General features: G+C 29.1%; 2 protein-coding genes across 3 annotated transcripts; one reads left to right on the top strand and one right to left on the bottom strand.

Moving 5' to 3' along the window:
* Positions 1-166: 166 nt before the first annotated feature.
* On the bottom strand, positions 167-7,932 carry LOC109790379 (endoglucanase 13). Its single transcript, XM_020349523.3, has 6 exons — positions 5,758-7,932; positions 4,309-4,722; positions 3,283-3,369; positions 1,910-2,062; positions 1,396-1,680; positions 167-1,289 (listed from the first exon to the last, which is right to left on the bottom strand). Exons 1-6 carry the CDS (start codon positions 5,950-5,952, stop codon positions 975-977), a joined length of 1,449 nt encoding a protein of 482 aa, XP_020205112.1. The 5' UTR covers positions 5,953-7,932; the 3' UTR covers positions 167-974.
* Positions 7,933-10,789: 2,857 nt separating this feature from the next.
* On the top strand, positions 10,790-14,846 carry LOC109790380 (uncharacterized). Of its 2 annotated transcripts, XM_020349524.3 has the most exons (3): positions 10,792-11,225; positions 12,205-12,335; positions 13,878-14,846. In XM_020349524.3, the coding sequence occupies exons 1-3, from the start codon at positions 11,001-11,003 to the stop codon at positions 14,623-14,625; spliced, it is 1,104 nt and encodes a 367-aa protein (XP_020205113.1). In that variant the 5' UTR covers positions 10,792-11,000; the 3' UTR covers positions 14,626-14,846. The 2 variants fall into 2 exon arrangements, with proteins under 2 accessions (XP_020205114.2, XP_020205113.1); XM_020349525.3 differs by lacking the exon at positions 12,205-12,335 and having other exon boundaries at positions 10,790-11,225.
* Positions 14,847-22,946: the final 8,100 nt, after the last annotated feature.

Genomic DNA, 22,946 nt, shown 5'->3' with positions numbered 1-22,946 from the left:
AATTTTTATTTTAAAAATATTTGTAAATTTTTTTTACTAATTTTCTTGTAATAATGATTTTGCAAATTTTTTAATGAATTTATTTGTGAAAAATATTTATAGATATTTCTTACAAATTTTTTTACAAAAAATAATTTACAAATTTTTTTTACAAATTTTATTACAATTTTAATGATCATAAAAAAAATTTATGGTAAAAATTTGCAAAAAATATTGTAAGAATTTTATTTTGTTTCTTACAGATTTTCTTACAAAAATAAATTCGCAAGTAATATTTACTAAATAGTAGAAAAACTTTGCAGGTAACTTTTCCTGCGAATTTTTCTGCCAATTTTAATCCGCAAGAAAAATAAAAAAAATATTTAAATTTAGAAGTTTAATATCTTAAACAAAATTCAAGTTTCACATCGATTGAAAATAAAACAATTAAATAGTATATAAGTTAGGGCAACACCTACCTTACAAGTTGATTTGTATAGTTAAGTGTTAGACTTATAATCTACAATCTTATAATTTAAAAGATTATGTATCACATATTGGAGGTATGAAAACAAATGCTTCGGATAAATTATTTGTGAACATTTGAAAGTTGAAGAATTATTCATAGAATTTATAGTAATTTCTTTAATTTTTTTTCATAAAAAATATTCTTGCAGAATTTCTTGTAAAAAAAAATTTGCATGAAACATTCATGTGAAATTTTTTGTAGGAAACTTTCCTGCGAATTTTTTCACAAAAAATTTCGCAGAAAAATTTCTTGTGAATTTTAAAATTCGCAAAAATATATTATCCACGAAGGTATTACTTGCAGTTAAAATTTCGCAAAAAATCTTATAGGAACAACGTTTTTTGTAAATAAAAAATTCGCAAGAAAAGTCGTATGTAATAGAAAAAATTTTAGTAATGAAAAGTATAATATAATCCCTCCTTATTAATACCAAAAAAAACGAGATAAGGTATAAAAGCGTTACAAGTTAAGCTAGATACGCAAGAACACCCACCAAAGGTGCATTAGTAACAGTTGCTGGCTCAGCCAGTTGGAAGTCACCCCTACTATCTTGGTAATTGTCATTTACGTCTGCGCTCACAACTGCGCCTACTAATGTGTTGGGATTTGGTGCGTGTCTGTTGTACCAATCCTGAAAGCCACCTTTGCATGTCACTGGGGTTTTATCCTGTTTTATGGACACAATTGATGCTGCTCTGTGATGAATTTGTTGCGGAAAATTTGTCCCATATCCCACCATGTAACTTATCTTTCTGGGGTTGGAACCCAAAATGTAGTCCACCTGTTTGTTATTAATTGTTGACAAAAAGGAAAATTGAAACATTATGTCATGTTTTTCCAAGACTTAGTAGTTTTCATAACATCATTATCATTAACATCACCACTACCTGAGCTCGGACAAGAGGGGTGAGATCATTAGGACTAAGAACGCCACCTCTGCATTGGAGAGAGGCACCTTTTGAAGAAGATAAGTAATTGGAATAAACTGACATTGCAAATGTTGCAGTAGCGACATATTGATTATTGTTCCATGGCAAAAACCATAACCAACCCCCTGGAGTTTTCTGCACGTTTTGGTCTGATTTCTGCGCACAAGAGCATATGAATTGCTCTGCCTGCGTCTTGTATTGAGCCCATATCCCTGATGCTGGCACTTTACCATCTAAAACAAGCTGCACCACGCCACCACCCATTCAAATCCAAAAAGAAAACAATGCATCAATAAATTACTTATTATATATAACATCTTTATTAACCAATATCATATTAAATATTGGTATTAATAAGTCCGTGAGTTGTTTATTATAAGGGTCCATTTTTCGATAAATTTATCCAAAACAAACTTTTAGATGAATAAAAGAGAAAAGTATTGAACATTGGTGAAGTGAATAATGGTGATACCTTTGCTACAAGAATATGTGCACCTATATACTTGTCATCCCAACTAAACTCTGATCTTGGGCCGCCGATGTCGCTTGCTCCTCCGAGGTAATCAAGGTACTTCTTCAAGTTGGTGGCACGTTGAAGCCATGCTGCTGCCCATAGTAATTCGTCCTGTTTAAACATAAATGCATCTCCACATTTTATTTAATATGCCATTATTATATAACTATCAAAATTTAACTCATAATAAATGTAATTTCATTTAATTTCAATTTTCCAAAAACAGTCCATTGAATTTAGATTTTATAAACTAAAAAAGATAGATTTTGTAAATCCTAAAATTAATTTGTCATTATTAATTAATAATGTGAAATGTAACCACTTTTGAAATGGAATAATTATTTCAAAACATAATTAATCAAGAATAAAATTACTTTTAAATTTAATGTTATTCAAAACTAGGTATGATAATTAAATTCGCATTTATGACTACTCATTCAACTTTGACCTGATTTTGACCCAAAAAAACTTGCTTTCACTAGATATGAGTTTTTTTTTTTTTACTTTTGGATGAAAGTTCGGGAATGTAATTCTTTGCCCCAACCCCACTCTATTGTATTTCTTTTTGCAGCAATATATATAAGAGCGTTCAAATGATATTGGTGTAATTTTTACTAAATATTATATTGCTCAATAATTTTATATTAATTTTAAATTTTAAAAATCTAACCATTAGATTGAAAGTTCATATCTCTTAGATCATATATATCAAATTTTGTTAAATTTGAACAACAACTTAAAGGTAATCAAATAGTTCATATTTTAGTGTATTTTAAAATGAATATATTACGCCAATTTTGTTTTATGAGAATGAAGTATCAAACCATCTTGGATTAATAAAATATTTTGTATATATGATCTAAAAGATATGAACTTTCAATCTAACCGTTGGATTTTCAAAATTCACATTTAATATAAAGTTATTGAGTGGTGTAACACTTAGTAAAAATTACACCGGTGTCGTTTGAACCCTCCTCATATATATACATACCATATTTTAATTTTATAAAATATTAAAATACAAATTAATTATTTTTATAATTAAATAATTTAAATTATAACAATAATTAAGTAATAAATTTAAAGTTTTATGTTTAATTAAAATATAATTTAATTCTTAAATTTTTTACTTGTATTTTAATATATTTATTAACTTATAATTTAATTTATTTAAAATGCATAAGTAAATTAATTAATTTTTTTAAAAATGTAATCCCATCAATTTACTCAAATCTGACAAAATCGATAGAGATGAATTTTAAAAATATAAATTCAAGCCCATCCCACTTTTTAGAGACAAGAAAAGCAAAATTGGTCAACGACCCACCCACCTGGTATCCGCTGCTTGAGTATATTTCCTTCGCTGGTGGGATACTATCTGAATACAAGCCTTTATGATTATTTGCAAAGTCAAACAACTGCAAGCCAAAGGAACGACGGATTAATATCACAAAAAGAAAATTTAGAAATTCAATTACGATAATAATTTCCTCTCCGAACAAAATTTAAATTATGGTATGTATATAACCAACAAGTTTCTTATAGATTGATATTTTTTCAATTTAAAGAACAAAATAACATATTCCTCATTTTTTTTTATAATCATACTATTGATATCAAATATTAACTAATTTTATCAATAATTAATTCTCATCAAGAAACTTAATTAATCTTTTTTTTTTTCATGTGAGTTCTAGTCTCAGTTAAAATATTAGTTTTTACCGTTCATATGTTATGATTTGAATATATCATACTAATTCGTTGTATATGGATGATAAGATTCCATTGATGCAGAGTCACTTATTCTTTTTTTTACTATAAGAAAATTGTAATATAGTAACACATATCTTATAGTGACACAATATGTGTCACTAAAAACTACTTTTATCTATATAATAAATATAAGAGTTAATCAACTATACATTATTAGTGTAAAGTTTTTTTACACTAACAATCAATTATATCTTTTAATTGTGTCATATCATAGTAAACACATTTAATTTTAATAGTGACATGACACAATTAAAAGATATAATTGGTTGTCAGTGTAAAAAAACTTTACACTGACAGTGTATAGATGATTAATTCTAAATATAATATATGTTGGTATATATTTAAAAGATGTGGGTATAAGCTATAGTGACACACAAAATATGTTGTTAAATCTCATTCAAAATTAACGCTAAAAATATACACAAAATATGTTATTAAATCTCATTCAAAATTAACACTAATAGATATATAGTTATATATATTATATTTATAGTGACATTTTTTGTATATAAGTAACATTTATTATAGTATTTTTTGAGATGGTGATAACTTAATCTGGATTCGAATCCTACAGACTACTTTACCTGAATTGCATGCTGCAGCATCCTATATGCATATGTTTTATCGAATGGTTGAAACGCTATGGAAGCAGCAGCCAAAGCGGCGGCGGTTTCGGCGGCGAGATCAGAGCCGGGATGCTGGTCGTCGATCTTGAAGGAGGCGCGAGACGTTGTCATGTCCTCTGGCCTTTGCCAGCAGGAATGGTCGGAATCCGGGTCGCCGATTTCCCCATAGAGCACGTCTGCCTGTGGGTGAGCTTTCATCAAGTAGTCGGTTCCCCACCTAATGGCGCCCAGCGCGTTTTGCAGCTCCTTCTGCTGCGCAAGTTTCTCCCTGAACTCTATCGTGCTCCATGAAAGCATCGTTATAGTAAATGCTAGCGGAAACCCTAGCTTCAGGTTGTCTCCAGCATCGTAGTATCCACCCACCAGATCAATCTGCAATCAACTTATCCATTAATTACTGTCATCCTTTTGTTTCTAAAAGAAAAAAGCACAGTATTAATTAACTCTCTTAACATTTGTTAATAAAACACTCACTTTTATTAATTAGTTGAAATTCATGAGCTTATTACTTGTCTGACATGTGTAACCCAGGCAGGCATGCATGCATGATAAAAATAAATTTGACTCTTGTATATATATTTCTATGTCATTTTGTTTGACTATTTATTTTCTTCCATTTTTGTTGTTACTTTTCAATACAATGAAATATTTTTTTTCCTATTATAGAGTTGCAAGTGAGAAAATTAAAAAGGAAATGAAAGAAAAATACAATTGATATAAAAAGAAAGAGATATACACCATGAAATTGCATAATTAATAGTGATTTTTATAAAATCACAAAAACCTTAAATATCAAATCTCAAATAAGATGGTGGAGGAAATATCCGTTAATTTATTATTTTTTTTAAAGATTTTTACTCAAAAATTAAGTAATACGTACAATAAATATATTAGATTTCACAAAAAAAAATGTAATGCTTCTTCTATTATTTCTATTTTTTCATATTAATTAATCTTTATCTCATATTTATATATTATTTTAATTTCACAATAAATAATTAAGGATATAATAAAAAATATTTTCATATTATATTTATTTATAAAGGATTAAAAGGCATATCAACTAAGAATTCCAGCGAATAATTTTAATGAGTTAATGTTATTGATATTGTACGGTTATGAAATTAAGCATCATATTTTAAATGATAATAGCAACTGAACAAAAGAAATTAACTAATGAAATAATCACAGTTTGAGGGATTAATTAAACACATTTTAAAGTTTATGATATATATATATCAATATACAAAACAATCAAAGCTGAATATGCATGCGTGGCTGTATGAGATATAAAGCGAACACTAATATGGTATTTTTATTATAAAGAAGCATGTTGGGAATAATTTAATTTAAAAAAATGAAGGAAAATTCAAAGGTTAAACGATCATGAATTCATGATCATCTTACTCCAGCATCTTTGCCATCATTGAGTGCTGAATCTCCACGCCAGTTTACTCTCTGATTGGGAGGAAGCTTCCCCGAGCGTTGACCCTCAAAATACAACAAAGATTTTGTGAGTGCTGATCCATAATCAGCAGAGGCCACATTGTGAATTTGAGAACAACAACAAAGGAGGACAATGAAGATGAAGACACTAGTCATGACTGTTTGAGGGAAAAAAATAAATCAGGTGATCATGCTTCACAATTTGTTTTGCCATATTTAAAGACTGGAAATCCTATTAATGGTCCCATTAATAATTGCTTAAACGTTTAGTCAAGATTTTGAGAAAATATATTAATGATTCTCATAAATGAGCTCTTATATATTAAATACGAATAATTATCTTTTACAATAATATTTTTAAAGATTTTTTTTAATAAGAAGGTTTGTATAAATTTTTTTAATTTATTTTTTTATATCTAATCCAATTTTTATTTATCATATTTATTTATAAATTAAATATTAATATCTTAAAATAAGTTATCAATAAATTGAAATAAAAATTTTTCTACAATAAATATTATTTATCATAAATTTAAAATATAATTTATATGTTTAAAATATCTATTTATACTAATTTATATACATATAATATGATTTAATTTGACAATTTTAGATCAAATTTGTATTTTATAAAAGAATTATTAAAGATATTATTATTTTACTAATTTTGACACTTAATGTAATAGATCTTAATTTTTTGATAAAACTTAACTTTCGATAAAAAAAATGTACATTATATAAATGATAAAAGTTAATTAGAATTCTCAATTTGAATTATTTAAAATGAATAAATATAAACGAATAATATAAGTCAAGAAATTAAAAATAGTAAGATTAGATCGATAAAGAAATTATTATTTATACCACAAGATATCAAATTTTTTAGATTAGAATCTTTTAAAGAGTCATATAGAATTATATGGGTATATTCTTAATTAATAAAATGTTTTTTCAAAGAAAATCTCAGAATTATTTTAGATGTTACGAATCAACTCAAAGGAGTAATTTTAACAAAATTATCTATTTTAATGATTTAGTATAAATGGTAAAAGATAACTAGTATGTATCCCGAAATTGATCCTCAAAATAAATGTAACTTAAATAATACGAGCCATTAATAAGAAAATAAACAATATTTTCTTCTAAAAAAAATAAATCAACAATATTTCAACACATCCCAAAACTATACTAACATTTCACATAAGGAGACAAAACTATTTTTTGAAAAAAATAATAATCAATTCGTATATATTAAATATCAAATCTATTATGGTTGTTAAAGTTGTTGTTATACTTACTTTTTCACAAAAATATTTTCATAAGGGGAGTGAAAATCTAACTTTCCGGAGCTAGGAGAAAAGTTTTGTATATATAAAAGGCTACAATATCTCTTTCTAAAACAAAAAATCTCTCTCCACTTCTATTTCTCTTTTTTCTCGGTCTCTTTCACTCTCACTGCCCTCCCTCTTTCCTTTTATTTTTCTCTCCCCTTTACCTCCCTCCGTCTCCTTCTCTCTTACTCTCTCCTTCTAATTCTCTATCTCCCTCTCTCTGTGATGACTCTCACTCTCACTCTTCCTCTCTCCCCTATCTCTCCCTCCCTCTTTCTCATATCTCTATTTCTCTTTCTTATATTTCATTATTTCTTGACCTTATCAATTTTAGTATTATTATTAAAGTTTATTTTGTTTCTATAATTTAATAATATTTGTTAACACTTATTCATTCATTTTTTAATGAAAAAAAATAAAACAATATATTTTTGTCTTTCTAAATTATTATGCAACATTTTTCTTTATTTATTTTTTTGTTGAATTTTGTATTTAAATAATTTTAACTATAAATTTTTAACTTCTTAAAATAGTTTAATGTCATATTTATAATAAAATTTGAGTAAATAAATATATTTAATAAAATTATTTTAATAAAAGATATTTTATCAATATATATATATATATATATATATATATTTAAGAATATACTATTGTATCCAAATATGAAAATCTTTTTAACTTCCAAAAATATTGTATAAATATTTTTAGGAACTTTTATAAATAATCAAACATATTTTATGTATTAATTTCCAATAATCATTATTGTTGAATATGAAAAATCTTCTTCCCTATCAAATATTTCCTTAAATTAAGTATATTTCTCCTTTATATATATATATATATATATATATATTTATTTATTTATTTATTTATTTATTTATTTATCAATACCTTAACACAAATGATGTGTATTCCGTCACATTTTCTGCAATAAAATTTAGTGTCTTTCTCTTTTAATCCGGCCAAACAATATTTTACCTAAAAGGAACTATAAAACCATCTTACCTTGCAAAATGTGTGCTTCACAACTCCAAATGTAACAAAGGAACCTCTTTGATACAAATAAAAAACAAAAAAAAAATAATTTAAAACATTAAATGTTAAAAAGAAAAACATTAAATTTAACCGTTTAAACTGATATTTTAAAAATATCTCTTTATATGATCCTTCAATTTTGAAATTGCCTTATAAGCACGTCTATTCAAAAAGTCATCTCTCAAATCTCAATGTTTACGATTGTTCTTTAGTAAGAAAGACAGAAAAACTAATTGCACCCTATCCTTTGATTTTAAATATATGCAATATCAAAGTAAAATAAAAATTTATAAATGAATCTTTTAATTAGTAATTTGAATGTAAAACGAAAAGAGTCGTACCTAATATGCAATTATAGAATTTTTGGAATAAATTAGAAATTGGATGCTAGCTATCCCTCTATAACAACGATAATAGAGAGACATGCAGAGATTTTGATATCTAAATTAAAAGAATCTATATTTTAAAGTATGAAATGTATTAGAATGATATATGGTGTTTCCTATATAAGTTCGTGAATTTTATTATTGAGCCAAATATTTTATATTGATTGATTGTCTAATTAATAGAGATTTTTTATTATTATTAAATTTGTATAGAGTATTTGATTCCCTAGACAAGATATTTGATTTACTATATCAACATTTTGGGAGACGATTGGAAGATATAACTTGCTGACCGTTTAAGATTTTGTTTGATGTTTATAATTAATATATATTTTGGTATTATTATAATTAATTTATTAACTAGCGTATGTAATATATTAAGTTAAATATTTATTATATGTAGCTAAAATTTATAATAATTTATATAAATAATATTATATTTAAATATATAAATTATAATTAAAATTTATATAAATAATTTTTTTTAAATATATAAATTATATTTTAATTTTAAAATAAATAATTTATATTATAATACAATTTTTTATTAATAATTTATATTTTAACTTATATAATATACAAATATGTTTATTATATATAATATAATTAAATTTATAATAAATTATATTTATAAATAAATACAATATTTGAATATATATATATATATATATTATATTTAAAATTAATATACGTAAATAATTTTAAACATATAAATTATATTTTAGATTTATGATAAATAATTTATATTATAATAATAAAAATTATTTATAATTATTGATAATTTATTATAAAATATTAATATTTAATTCATAATAATTATGATACGTTAAAAAATGAATTACATGATAAATTAATTTTTTTTAACAAATTTTCTTGTAAAAGGAAAATTTATAAAAAATTTATTGTACATGATAGAAATTTATGTTTAATATATAAAATTTTATTATTTTAAAAATATTAAAATTTAATTTATAAATAATTATATAAATAAAAATTGAATAGATAGAAAGTTAAAAAAATCAATAAAAATTTTCTAATCAAACAAAAAATCTTAAAGTCACTTTCGTATAAAAATTTGTATTTAATATATAATAATTGATTACTATTAATTAAATATATTAATGTATTTTATGAATTAAAAAACAAAATAAAAATCATTCTAAATTTATACGGAAAAAGAATGAACATAATAATAATCTTCTTTTATAATATATAATTCATAATAGAAGTTAATAGATAATATATAATAGATTATTATTATTACTACTTCTAAAAATATTATTATTATTATTATTATTATTATTATTATATTGAAAGCAAATGATCCGGGGCTAAATAAAAAAAAAAGTGTAGGAAAGGCAAACTTTGACCAATTTACTCATAATTAGTGATGATCTTAATTTTATTAAATAGTTTATATACTTAAAAATATTTATCTATATAAATTATAAAAATATTTTATATATTAAAATATAATATTTATTTATGTATATAATTTATTATAAAATTTAATTATATATAACAAATATTTACTTGAGAAAGTATATGTGCTGTTATAACTAATTTTTTATTATTATTTTATTTTATATTTTTAATTCTATTTATCCATTCTTTCTGTTTAATCTTAAAAGATATAGATTAAAATATGTTTTTAGTAATTTTTTATTTATCAAATTTAAAATTATTTTTTTAATTTTAATTTAAAATAAAATTTGATTTTTTTTAACAAAATTCAACTATGTTACACAATTCTTTCGGTTTATTATTGTTAAATATGTTAATTGTAATTTAAGAAACTAAAATATATATTTTTTAAATTATAAATAATAAAAAAATTGATTAATTTTTTAATATTAAAACCAATTTTTAATTTAAAAAACTAAAATAAATTTATTTTAAACTTAATGACTAAAAGCATAATAAAAAAAATAACAAAATATTTGAGACCTATTTAACGTAAATTTATACTAATATATAAAAGAGATATCTTTTTTAATAATTATCTTAGTCTCCATAATTTTTAAAGTATTATATCTTTTTATTTTTAAAAAATTAGAAAAAAATATTTTTTTTATTATCAAATTTAAAAATTTAAAACTAATAAATTAGTTATAATATCAATTAAATTAATATATTTTTATTATTTAATTTTTAATAATTATTTTTTTTTAAGTAATTTTTTTTTTAATATAATGTAGATAGGAAGTACCTTTTTTCTACTAATTATTTATAAGGAGGGAGAAAAATGATATGTTTCCTAAGTGAGGAAAAGAACACAGAGAGAGAGGGTTGTGGATGAATCATCCTTGATTTTCCGAGAAAGAGGAAGAAAACGGTGATCCATCGAAGACACAAAGGCGCGGACACGCAGATCCCCAATTTCGAACGAGAGGACATTCGATTTGTGGGGAATCTCTGACAATGGGTTTGGGATGTTGAAGGGATTGAAATGGATTGGAGAGAGAATAGCAATAGCAATAGCAATAACAATAGCAATGGAAATGGGTTTTACGATAGGTTCGTGTGTGATTATGACGAAGAGGTTCTCAGCAGAGAACGAAGCCCTAACAAGCCTTCTTCGCTCTCTTCCTCGCCTTCCAGACTTGGCTACATTGAACACCATGTTTCCAAATTCGATACCTTGGCTGGTGTCGCTATCAAGTACGGGGTTGAGGTACTTACCTACCTTTTTTTATTTTCATTCAATTTGCTCTATTTATTTATAAATTCAATTTAGTATTTGTGTTTTCCTCCTGTATTGTATCAGCTTGATTTCTGATCGTGTAGAAACTATTAGAATTTGCTTCACTTAAGGATTATGGATTTTGCCCGTGCAAGTTTACTCGCTTTGGGAATTTGATGATGAAGGGGTGGTGTATGATATAAGTCAAATTCATGCAAGGGAGAATTTGACGATGAAAGGGTAGCATATATGATATGAGTCAAATTTATGGAATGGATTTGATTATGAAAGGGTAGCATATGATACGAGTCAAATTCGTGTAAGAGGAAATTTGCTGGTGAAGGGGTAGCATATAATGAGTCAAATACATTTAGTTTTTGTGGCACATGTGGGTGTAGCCTACGTCTGATATGATATGTCAAAACTTAGATACAGATTTTTGGTGATATTTTTCAAACAGAATTCAAGTTTTACCTGTAACGTAGACCGGTAATGTATGCATGCAGACCTTTGTTATGCATGTTATCGAGATAAAACTTTAATTCTGATCGAAAATAGTACCGAAAGTTCCTAAGGGCCTGAATCTAGTATTTGTTGGATACGATATCCTTTTTAAATGTTTCAGTGGGTATTGTTGTTTGTATATGACAATATTAGATGACAGGAAATTCAGGGGGAAGGTAAGAGGAAAATACATTAATAATGGTGAAACCTCAAGACGGCTTTTTCTGTTTTGAAATGATTTTGATATTTTTTGTTGCATTGTCTTTATTTCCTTGTGTTCTATGGTTTTGTCGTTTCCAACTGTTTGCCGAACCATTTACACCTTTATGGTAATATTGTTGTCGGTTACCTCTCCAGCACTGCTTTTGAAACGAGTATTGTGCTGAATTTTTATTTTTTAAGTTTTCTTCTTTAATCAATTTGCCTAGTGTATTGAAGTGTAATTTCTTCATTTGGAAAATTATAGGTTGCAGACGTCAAAAAGATGAATAGCCTTGTTACAGACCATCAAATGTTTGCACTTAAAACTCTCCAAATTCCACTTCCTGGAAGGCACCCTCCATCTCCTTGTTTATCAAATGGTTCCACTACACCAGGGTATGCTTATCTCTATTGAATTAAGGGAAAGTATTAAATACAAGAAAGTATGGGAGTGTTTGGTAAACTGGTTAGGCTGGGAGCCTGGGACAGAGCATAACATATAGGTTGTACTCTGTGGGTTGTGTACTTTAAAATGAGAACAGAATAGGACATAAGGTTAAATATTTAAACTGGTATATTTTGTTTCCACTTAAAGGATGGAACCAAGGGGAATGGATCGACAAACTGTTCCATTCTTCTTTGTTTGTGTGTCAAATACTACTTCATACTTTTTGCTTTTACTTACTGAAATATTTGAATTAGTATCTTGTATAAAACAAAAGAGGGGGTGGGGGAATAATTTTTTATTTCTTACCTTATATTGGAGCTTTCATAGGGAGTTTGATATTTGGGCATGATTCATGTTAAAATTGCTAGGAAAGTTATTTATTGTGCTTTGGGCGAGTTCTATATTGGACTTGGTTGTACAAACAAACGAGAATATGAAGGTGAAGGTGGGAAACCGAGAATGCATCAAGAGTAAATAAATAGATTCGGGGAATAGTTTTTTAGATTGTATTAATTGTCAGTGGAAAACCATTTTACAGTTCTGTTAAACATGACTGCCACACTGTAGAAATTGAAGTTTTTTGCTTGTAGCATTGGCTTGTAAAAGTTTCTGAAGTAGTTGATAAGATGTTCACTAAACATGTAAAACTCTTTATGATGCCATTAGAGCAAAATTAAATCCTTATTTTTGTTATATCATTAGGTCAAATTATCTTAGTTTCCTGTATCCATAATATCATTCAAATTGAAGTTATTCCTTTATTATGATCTATTATCATATATATAAGTTCTTCTATCATATCATGTGTTATTTTCTCACTTAAGTACGGCTTCTTATTTTCTTCTGTCATATGAATGTACTCTGTCTATAGATCATTAATGGATGAATCCTGTATTGATCAATTTAAAGATTTTGTCATTTTGATAACTGAATTCACCAATACGCTCGTCGGAGTTTATTTTGTAGTAATTCAGTAGAAGTGTCGGGTTGTTATTTTCCAATAGGTTTAATATTGGATTTAAGTACGGAATCTTTTATGTAATGGATGCTTAGGAGTTAGGAATAAAGTAAGGGAATGGTTGTGGCAATCATGGTTGCTTATAATACTGTAAAATGAGGTGGTGATGGTAGTGGGTCTTAGGAAATTGACATGGTGGACAACGCTTTTTCATGAACTTTTTCTAACGGTGTTGTAATTGTAAATTCCTCCGTTTCTTAAATCCTGCTTTCATATGCTGCAACTTGGTATCCCCTGGACCTTGTTATGATTTTAATCTGTCATTTGTATTAATTTCTTACCATGTGAATTTATGTAAACAATGGAGAAATTTTAGAAGAATTTGTAATACAAGAAATTGGATCTGTACGTTCTCTGTTAATTTTAGTTTTAATATTTCAATGTTTAATATTCTTTTTGATATCATTACTTTTGAGTGATTTCTTTGCCATCTGCATTTAATTACTTATGGCAATGAATGTTGTACCTTCAGACACAGTAACTCAGATCACAGTCCACCTAGTCAGGCACACCGCGATCTGCTTGACACATTCCAGTCCCTGAGAATAAAGTCTTCAGAGCGGAAGGTCTCCCCAGCCATGAACTCATTACAGGGTTACTATGGACTTAGAACCTCAAGTCCCCCAGAAGATGGTCCATTCCCCAGAAACTTACCTATGACTGAGCGACCTCTGAGTCGTCACCGGAAGTCCAAGAGTTTGGTCAATGTAATTTTGGAAGGGATTATGGAAAAGTCTGATGGTTCACCAGCTGCAGAAACCAGGGAAGTTAACTCCAGTAAATGGAATGATAAGCTTGTCCAGAGACGTCAGAGATCTGTAGCCGACTTTTCCAGGATACCAGAGTTGCTTTTGAGGGAGGATAATAGTAGCATTGGTGGTCTTTCATCAAGAACAGGAAAGGGCTTAGCCCTAAGACCGAAAGCAGCTAGCCGAACTGCAGTGACAGCTGATTCTGAACCAATTGGTGTGAGTCCTGTGCAAATGGGCATGGGAGATGTTTCTCTAAATGATGGTTCATCTGCTGGGGTGAGGAAATCATCAAGTACTTCTTGTTTACAGGATCAAGATAACAGTGGCTCCTCATCCATTTGGCCAACCTCAATGTGGATTTTGAAACCAGACTTGCAGGCCCTTTCAACCGCAACCATTGGAAAACCAATCTTTGATGGCTTGCCCAAGCCATTAACTGGTCGAAAAAATAAAGCTGCACTTGATTAATGTATAGTATTTTATCAACACAGTTTTGACCCCGTTTGTCAGGTTATGGTCATTAGCCGCTACACCAGTGGATAGATTGGAGGGGAAGTAAAACAATGTAGAAAAGGCACATAAAGTATCAAACATCACATTTTATTTCTCTTTGAATAGGGGCATTATCTTTGTGCCAGAAAATACTTCCAATTTATTTATTTTTTTTAAAAATTGTCTTCGCAGCATAATGGCCATCTTTAAAAATACAGGACTGGAAGGACTGGATTTCTCAACCTTAGCGTTCATCCAATCTTCTTTCTTTTTTCCTGCGGCCTTATAGTGATTCTTTTGTGGATTTGGGCGCCTTCCACTGATTGACGAAAGTCCTAGTTTGTGAAAGGTGCCTGACTGTGACAAGCATGGTCCTATTCCTATACACGGGAAGTATGATTACTTCGGAATCTGACATAACAAGTCTTTTTAGTAATTGGTTAATGGGACATCATCCTTGGACACCTAGGTTCTAGTAAAACCTAGAAAGAAAGAAAAGATTGAGAGAAGTATAAATATAAGTGATGCGATAAAAAGGAGAAAAATAATAATTAACAATTATTGATAAAATATATGATATGTAATGTGAGTTCTAAAGTGGACTATTATCATAAGTGGTCTATCATGTACCACAATTATTGGCCTTTGAATTAACACAAGTGTAGATTATAATGCATCTTTATATAGGAATATTTTTGGCTTAAATATGTTTAAACTATCTCGAATTAGCTCGATTTTCATATTATTATTTTTAAATTTTTTTTTGTTAAAATTACTGGAAAATTTTTTTTTCTTTCAATTTAGTACTTGACGTTAGTTTTCTCTGTTAAATGATGACGTGACAAACGAATTATCACGTCATCACCCAACAGTGTCTGCCACATCATCCAAGGGACTGTCATGTGAATATGGTGATGACGTGGCAAATACTGTTGGGTGATGACGTGCCACCACATCATCACCTGACAGAGGAAGACCAACGTCAGGTACTAAATTGAAGAGAAAAAAAATAGTTAGGTATTTAAAACAAAAAATAATAAATTAATAGGTAGTAATTTGAAAACCGACCTAATTAGAGATAATAATCTGAAAATCGACTTAATTGAAGGTAGTAATCTAAAAATTGTCTCCGAAGGGTAACCTATTTTGAGTAGGGATGGCAATGAGGCGGGTCGGGTACGGGTTTCATAATACTCGTCCCTGTCCTCGCGAGTCAAACCCATTCTCGTCCCCGTACCCGTCGGGTATATAATTTTCATCCCCATCTCCATCCCCGTCGGGTATCGGGTGTCAATTTTTTTTTATTTTTTATTTTTTGTAAAAAAAATAATATTTTTAAATTATTTTTTATTATGTTATAATTATAATTAGGTTATTTATCTATCTCATATTATAATAAATAATCACACATAAAAAAATATTAAAATTATTTAATATAATTAAATTGAAAATGAGTATTAAATTAAAAATAGGAACGAGGATAGGTATGGGGCGGGTAAGTACATACCCGTACCCGATTTAATATATCGGGTTTTATCCATACCCGAACCCGTTCAAACTGGGTATTCCCCATCAAAGTCGGGACGGGTTCGGGTATTATCCGCGGGTATGGGTATATTTGCCATTCCTAATTTTGAGGCCACAATATTTCGATTGCATAAATTACACTGAGTGAAAGGAGCGTATGCGAATATTCATACAATCCATCGATTTCAAACTTTGGTTTGTCATAAAAAATGGACCAAAAATTCCAACAAAGATAGTGGACAATGAAAAGTGGAGAAAAGTGAAGATTAATAAGATGAAGAAGACATAAAACACTTGTAACTAGAAACAAAAGCAACAAATGCTTTATATTGTGCCATGAATTAAGATACTTTCGAAAAAAATTTCAAGTGCGGCTTAAATATGTTCAAACTACCTTCAATTAGATCGGTTTTCAGATTACTACCTTCAATTAGGTTAGTTTTATATTACTACCTCCAATTAGGTCAGTTTTCAGATTACTACTTTCAATTAGGTCAGTTTTCAGATTACTACTTATTAATTTATTATTTTTTGTTTTAAATACTTGACTAATTTTTTTTCTTCAATTTAGTACCTGACGTTAGTCCCCCTCTGTCAAGTGATGATGTGACAGACGGACTGCCACATCATCACCCAACAGTGTTTGCCATGTCATCACCATGTCCACGTGGAAGACCCTTGGATGACGTGGCAGACACTGTTGGGTGATGACATGACAGTCCGTTTGTCACGTCATCATTTAACAGAAAAAACTAACGTCAGGTACTAAATTGGAAAAAGAAAATTTGTCAGGTAATTTTAACAATTTTTTTATAAAAAGTAATAATCTAAAAATTGAGCTAATTCGAGGTAGTTTAAACATATTTAAGCCAATATTTTTTGTCTTTTCATTTTCTAACAATCCTTAATGTTAATCACCATTAAGTGTCATTAATCACTATAAAAATGTCATCAATCACCATACATCCATTTTATCATCCCCTCTTAATCTGCTCCTCCATTTCTCTTTCCTTACGAAAGGAATGTTCATGTGGAGATTTCATCCTTTGATGTCCAAAACTAAATGAAGATGTTCATCATTCCATTCCTCAACCTCAAACTTGATTAGGTAAACCACACACTAGATTTGAACACACTTTTGCATGCTTTCATTGCGGTAGATCTATGCTCTGTTACCACATATTTGAACACGAGCAACCTGTGTTGCATTACGGAAGATCTATACTATGTGTCTTTGTTGTGTCGTAACAGATTTGAACTAACATGCCCTCATCATGGTAGATTTGAACCCCCACACCTTTGTTTTTGTTTCATCATGACAGATCTAAACATGTTGTGTCGTAATAGATGTGTATTTTTGAAGCATTTCTACACTTGTGAAAGAAAAGGGGGAGAGAAAAGAAATGAAAAAGAAAAGGGGAAAAATGGTGGTGCCACCATGTTAGAAATCACCTCTGACGGTGGTACATGACAGTTGGCGACACTTTGATGGTTGTGTTTAGTGGCCATAATTGGGAAGAGGAGAGGATACCAATGATTTAGTGTGAGAGACACGTGATGGTAATGTAGTTCTTAGATTAATCTAAATAAGAAAAATTGTGGTGCATGGTGGAGCACCTATAAAAGTGGTTCACCTTAGAATTTGTCGATATGTAGAGGTCTTTGCGAATCGCATCAACATTTTTGGCTAATAGTTCATTATATGATAAATTCTCAGTCTTGCAACAAATATATATATATATATATATATATATATATATATATATATATATATATATATATGAGGATGGTTCAAACGATACCGGTGTAACTTCTACTAAGTGTTACACCGCTTAATAACTTTATATTAAATGTGAATTTTAAAAATCCAACCGTTAGATTGAAAGTTCATATCTCTTAGATCATATATATCAAATTTTATATTAATCTAAGATGATTTGATACTTCATTATCATAAAACAAAATTAACGTAATATATACATTTCAAAATATACTAAAATATGAACACTTTGATTACCTTCAAGTTGTTTAATTTTAACAAAATTTGACATATATGATCTAAGAGATATGAACTTTCAATCTAACGGTTGGATTTTCAAAATTCACTTTTAATATAAAGTTATTGAGCGGTGTAATACTTAGTAAAAGTTACACCAGTGTCGTTTGAACCATCCTCTATATATATATATATATATATATATTTACCTTGAATTAATTTTGACTCAGTTTATTTTTTTCTTCTTTAAATTGAGTTAAAATAACAATTTTTTAAATGTAAAAAAGTTAAGTGTAAGTGAGGATTGTATGAGTACATGAAGTTCTTTATACTATTCTATTGCCTAAATTTACCTTTGTATTTATTGAGTTAGTTTGGAAACATAATATTGATAAATAGATACATTCTGTACTTCGTGTTAGTGAATGGTGAAAAACTTGTAAAATATAGGGTAGAGAGTACATTACTCGTTAAGCAAGCATATACTATAGGGTTTTGTAATAAACAAGTTTTTAAATTAAAAACTAAAATATATTTTTATCACTTATTGTAGTATAAAAATTCTTTATAGTCATTTATTGTTTTAAGAAATTTACTTTAGTTCTTTAACATTTAAATTTAGATTAGTATTGTCCTTTTTAAACAATGATTATTTTTAATTATAGGACAAAATTTAAAACTTGAGTGTCTTTAGAATTACATTAAATCTAAACTAAGTATCTTATATACAACTATAGATCAATACACTTCTTATGAAAGATTTAGAAAAGTTTTTCAAAATCAAGATAGCTCTGCAAGAAATTTTTAACTAACCAATTCACTCCCTCTTGATTAGGCCATATTTTCTAACATTTCTAACCCTCCATCGCCAAGGCACCAATGGAAAACCACTAGCAGAACCTTGATCATGGTTTATGGAAAGCAAAACCACAAGAATCACATTCAAAGCACACCATAATTTTCAAATATAAAACTGCAAAAGAGGTGATGAACAAAGATGATGTTACGATCTACCCTACATGAATAAAAAACACAATTGAATAATTTTATAAGGAGAATCTTGATGAGGATCTCTTTGATCCTTTTTAGCATTGAGGAAGCAAGTAATTTCTTCGATATTGATGGTGAAGTTGTCAATTGTTAGTCCGATTGGAATTACAAGAGCAAAAGATATCATATCAAGAGGATAGGGGAGCTAACACCCCTTGAGACATGCTCCATATGCTTATTGAGAATTCTCCTAAGCCTTGTTAGTATAGGATTTATTTTATTCTTGTTTTGCCCTTGTCTCTAATTTTCCTATTTTGCCCTTGTGTTTTGGGTACCTTAAACATAGGATTTATTTTACTTGTATTTTCTATTTTACCCTTGTATTTTGGGGTACCTTAGACAAGATTTATTTTTACTTATATTTCCCATTTTACCCTTGTATTATGGGGTGCCTTAGATTATAAGATTTTATTTTGTAACTAGGGTAATTTATTAGGGTTGGAAACTAGGTCTAGACGTGATTTTTGGTGAGCATTGGGTATATTTTTGGACTTGACAAGGCTTAGGCCCAAGAGGAGGGCACCTAGGTTGCATGGTCTTATCATGCACCTAGGTTGCATGGTCTTATCATGCACCTAGTTGTAGCTTAACCAAGCCCAAAGATTCGATCCTTGGCCACCAAGTAACATCTAGGGTTAATTTAGGGTGCATTTGAAGTGCATTTGGCTCGCATTACTCAACCATGCACTCTCAAATGCAACCCTAAATGCTTCTTCCCTTCTATAAATACCCTAGGCTTCCCATCTTATAAATGCTTTAGAAATCAATATAGAGTGAGCCTTTATATTTTCCTTAGTCTTTCTTGGTCTATTTTCGACTAAGAACCCTACCTATCTCCACCTTGAGTAAAAACCCTAGGAGTGGCCTTCATCTACCTTGGAGTGAGCCAAACCCTAGAATATCTCTCAAGCATTCCATCAAACACCTTCCTTCCTTCTTCCATATTTGGCCACCACTATCATCCAAGGCTAGGCCTTTGAAGAAGTAAGATCCAAGGAGTCTAGGAGGCCTCCCATTGATACTCATTCTTCCATCAATGCTAGGAGGACTTTCATCAAAACGGTTTCAACTATAGGATAAATGGAGATTGGATACCCTTCGAGTGTGCAAAGGAGCCTTGATAGTGATGAAAAGACAATGGACTCCAAGTAATATTTATTGTCTGTTCAATAGTATAGTCGTAGGTGGAGTTACTTATATTGAGTTAGATGGTGATGCTACAAAATTATGGCATATGCGTGTGTGGACAATATCTAACAATATGAAAACATGTGTGCATGGGAACCCTCGGTGCACAATAATAGTCCTTCTCTTGCATTGTAAAATCTTAAACAAGTTTTGCTCCACTATCACTGAGACATTTCCTTATAATCTATATCATGATCACCATCCAAAGTGGAAGCGTCACATATCGCTCTAATACTATGTTAGTAGTTAGAGGATGAAAGGGATATCAATCATAGGCATAGGCCAAACAGAGAGCATACTTATAAGGTAACCATGGAGAAGGACACTAGAAGAGGATTGAATAGTGTTAATCAAATATTAAAACGTCTTTTCAAAATAACGAAGTAGTTGTGCAAGCCTAAAAGAGTGCAAACAAAACAAATCAAAGTACACAAGTTATTTGTATACCCGTTCATTTCAATCACCAAGAGTTTACAAAGAATGAAATAAATTGATTGCTAAAGTTATTCTTATTTTCTCTATAATATTCAAGTTACTTTATATAAGGGATCTTCGAAGATAATCGTTGCAAATCCTTAAGCGTTATTCGTTGACTTGCTTTGTCTTTCTTACTCGTAGAGTTAAGTGTTTGTTGGTGTAATAAATGCATACATTAAATGTGTTCATCAAATGTCACTTTTTATCTGATCAAGGAGGGCTTTTTAGATAACTTTACATACTTCAAGATATTTTCTCATCTTTTCTCTAGCAAAAAATGAATCCTCTTTCCTTCATGAATTTCAAGTACCAAAGGAACTTTTATTCTTTCAATTTGTTAAGGAATAACATGAAAATAGATAATAGTAACATTAGACATATTAAATGTGATATTTAAACCATTCATCTTAGACAAACAAAGTGTTTTGTTTAAGGTTATCATGCATTTCATTGTTCATAATCATGTTAAATTATAATCTTTAACATACGATCTTTTATACATATCTTTTATAAAAATGTTTGAGTTTATTAACATTAAAATGTAACTTTTTGAGAAATCTCAAATTGTCCTATATATATATGTGTGTGTATGTATAGACACACACATATAAGGTATGCAATTATTATCATATAAGAATAATTTCAAGCATGTGATAAAGATCATGTACTATACAACATAGGCTCCCCCTAAGATGGAGCTTAAAAGTTTAAGAAAAACTCATTTTTTGCTTGCTTATGTTTACTCTCCCTTTTGGTGCTTAGGTTACTTAGGTAATCCTATAACGACTTGCATGTTGTAGGGGTTGGAGAAGTGTAAATGGTTGAGCATGTTCAACTAAAGCCATTTTTAGATACATCAAATGTGATGGCCTTTTGTGTAGACTCTTTTGTAGTGAGCGTGATATCCTTATTGTACAACACCCAAATACTTGTTGAGTGTCCTTGAGCATCCCAGAGGAAGATGCGGGTGTAGTTAAGTTTATGCCATTCATCTACAACTTTGGCAGAAGGAATATGTATCTCGTATAGAAAGATCAAAGTTGGATGGTGAGTTTTGATCAAGTCACGAACATGTCTTAACTTGCATTGTCCTATAACACCACAAATGTTCCAAGACATAACAAAAGATATCCATAAAAAACTTAAACCAACGGGGAGGGGGATGCTAAGATTTAAGCATCCAGTGGGCGAGGTGGGAGGTTGACCTCTACTTGGTTCTACTCTACCATGGATGGTTGTGAAATCTCCATATCATCTTCACTTTCATTACCGTCCATAACCATGTTGTATTTTACATTAGTAATTGGTTAGAGGTTTAAAGTTGATTTTCCACCATTACCAATAGCGTAGCTGTCTAGAGTCTTGAGCAGGGAATACTCCAATACCTTCTTTACCTGGATTCATACATGGTGGTTCATGTACCTGGAATTTCATTACCTTTTTTAGCAATTGTATTGTAGGAGTGTTGAACTCTTTACATGGCCTTTTATTCCTTGTAGGGATCTTTGTGGGTGTGCCTTCATCCTAAGTATTTCACATTGGATCAATCCATGATTGGTTATTCTCTATTTTATTTGTAGCCACCTTATCTCTCATTATTCTTGAGGTTGTGTGGGGTTTGCATGAGTTCCTTTGTTTTTTTTCTTAAAGCTGTTACGTTGTAGACATTCATGATGCATAGGGTTCTCCTCATCTTTATTATCAGTCATACTAGCAAATCTGCTAGTTGGTGACTAGAAGGAATGTGAGAAACCTTAAGCTTGTTTTGAGAGACCAAGTTGTGAATAAAATGGTAATTAATTGCCAAATGTTTCATTCAGGAGTGAAACACATGATTAGCACAAAGATAGGTTGCAGAATAAATTTGTGGAACAGAAAGTGACACACCGAGCTCTTGAAGAAGTTGTTGCAACTAAAGCAACTCAATGATAGTGGAGGCAATTATTCTATATTCAACCTTTGAAAATGAACGTGCAACAATGGATTGTTTTTTGCATGACCAAGAGATGACATTAGGGCCAAGATAAACACCTATTGAGTTGCGATCAATGTTGTCACC

Source organism: Cajanus cajan, chromosome 11 (genome assembly GCF_000230855.2).
Source record: "Cajanus cajan strain Asha chromosome 11, NIPB_CcT2T_4, whole genome shotgun sequence".
Classification (NCBI taxonomy): Eukaryota; Viridiplantae; Streptophyta; class Magnoliopsida; order Fabales; family Fabaceae; genus Cajanus; species Cajanus cajan.
The sequence above is the reverse complement of the archived record's forward strand: the minus strand, read 5'-3'. Positions and strand labels throughout refer to the sequence as shown.

Coding starts and splice junctions, on each gene's coding strand:
- LOC109790380 (XM_020349524.3), top strand. CDS start 11,001: ATGGATTGGAGAGAGAATAGCAATAGCAATAGCAATAACAATAGCAAT. Junction 11,226..12,204: donor CTATCAAGTACGGGGTTGAG/GTACTTACCTAC, acceptor GGAAAATTATAG/GTTGCAGACGTCAAAAAGAT. Junction 12,336..13,877: donor AATGGTTCCACTACACCAGG/GTATGCTTATCT, acceptor TTGTACCTTCAG/ACACAGTAACTCAGATCACA.
- LOC109790379 (XM_020349523.3), bottom strand. CDS start 5,952: ATGACTAGTGTCTTCATCTTCATTGTCCTCCTTTGTTGTTGTTCTCAA. Junction 4,723..5,757: donor ATGATGGCAAAGATGCTGGA/GTAAGATGATCA, acceptor AGTTGATTGCAG/ATTGATCTGGTGGGTGGATA. Junction 1,290..1,395: donor CCCCTCTTGTCCGAGCTCAG/GTAGTGGTGATG, acceptor AATAACAAACAG/GTGGACTACATTTTGGGTTC.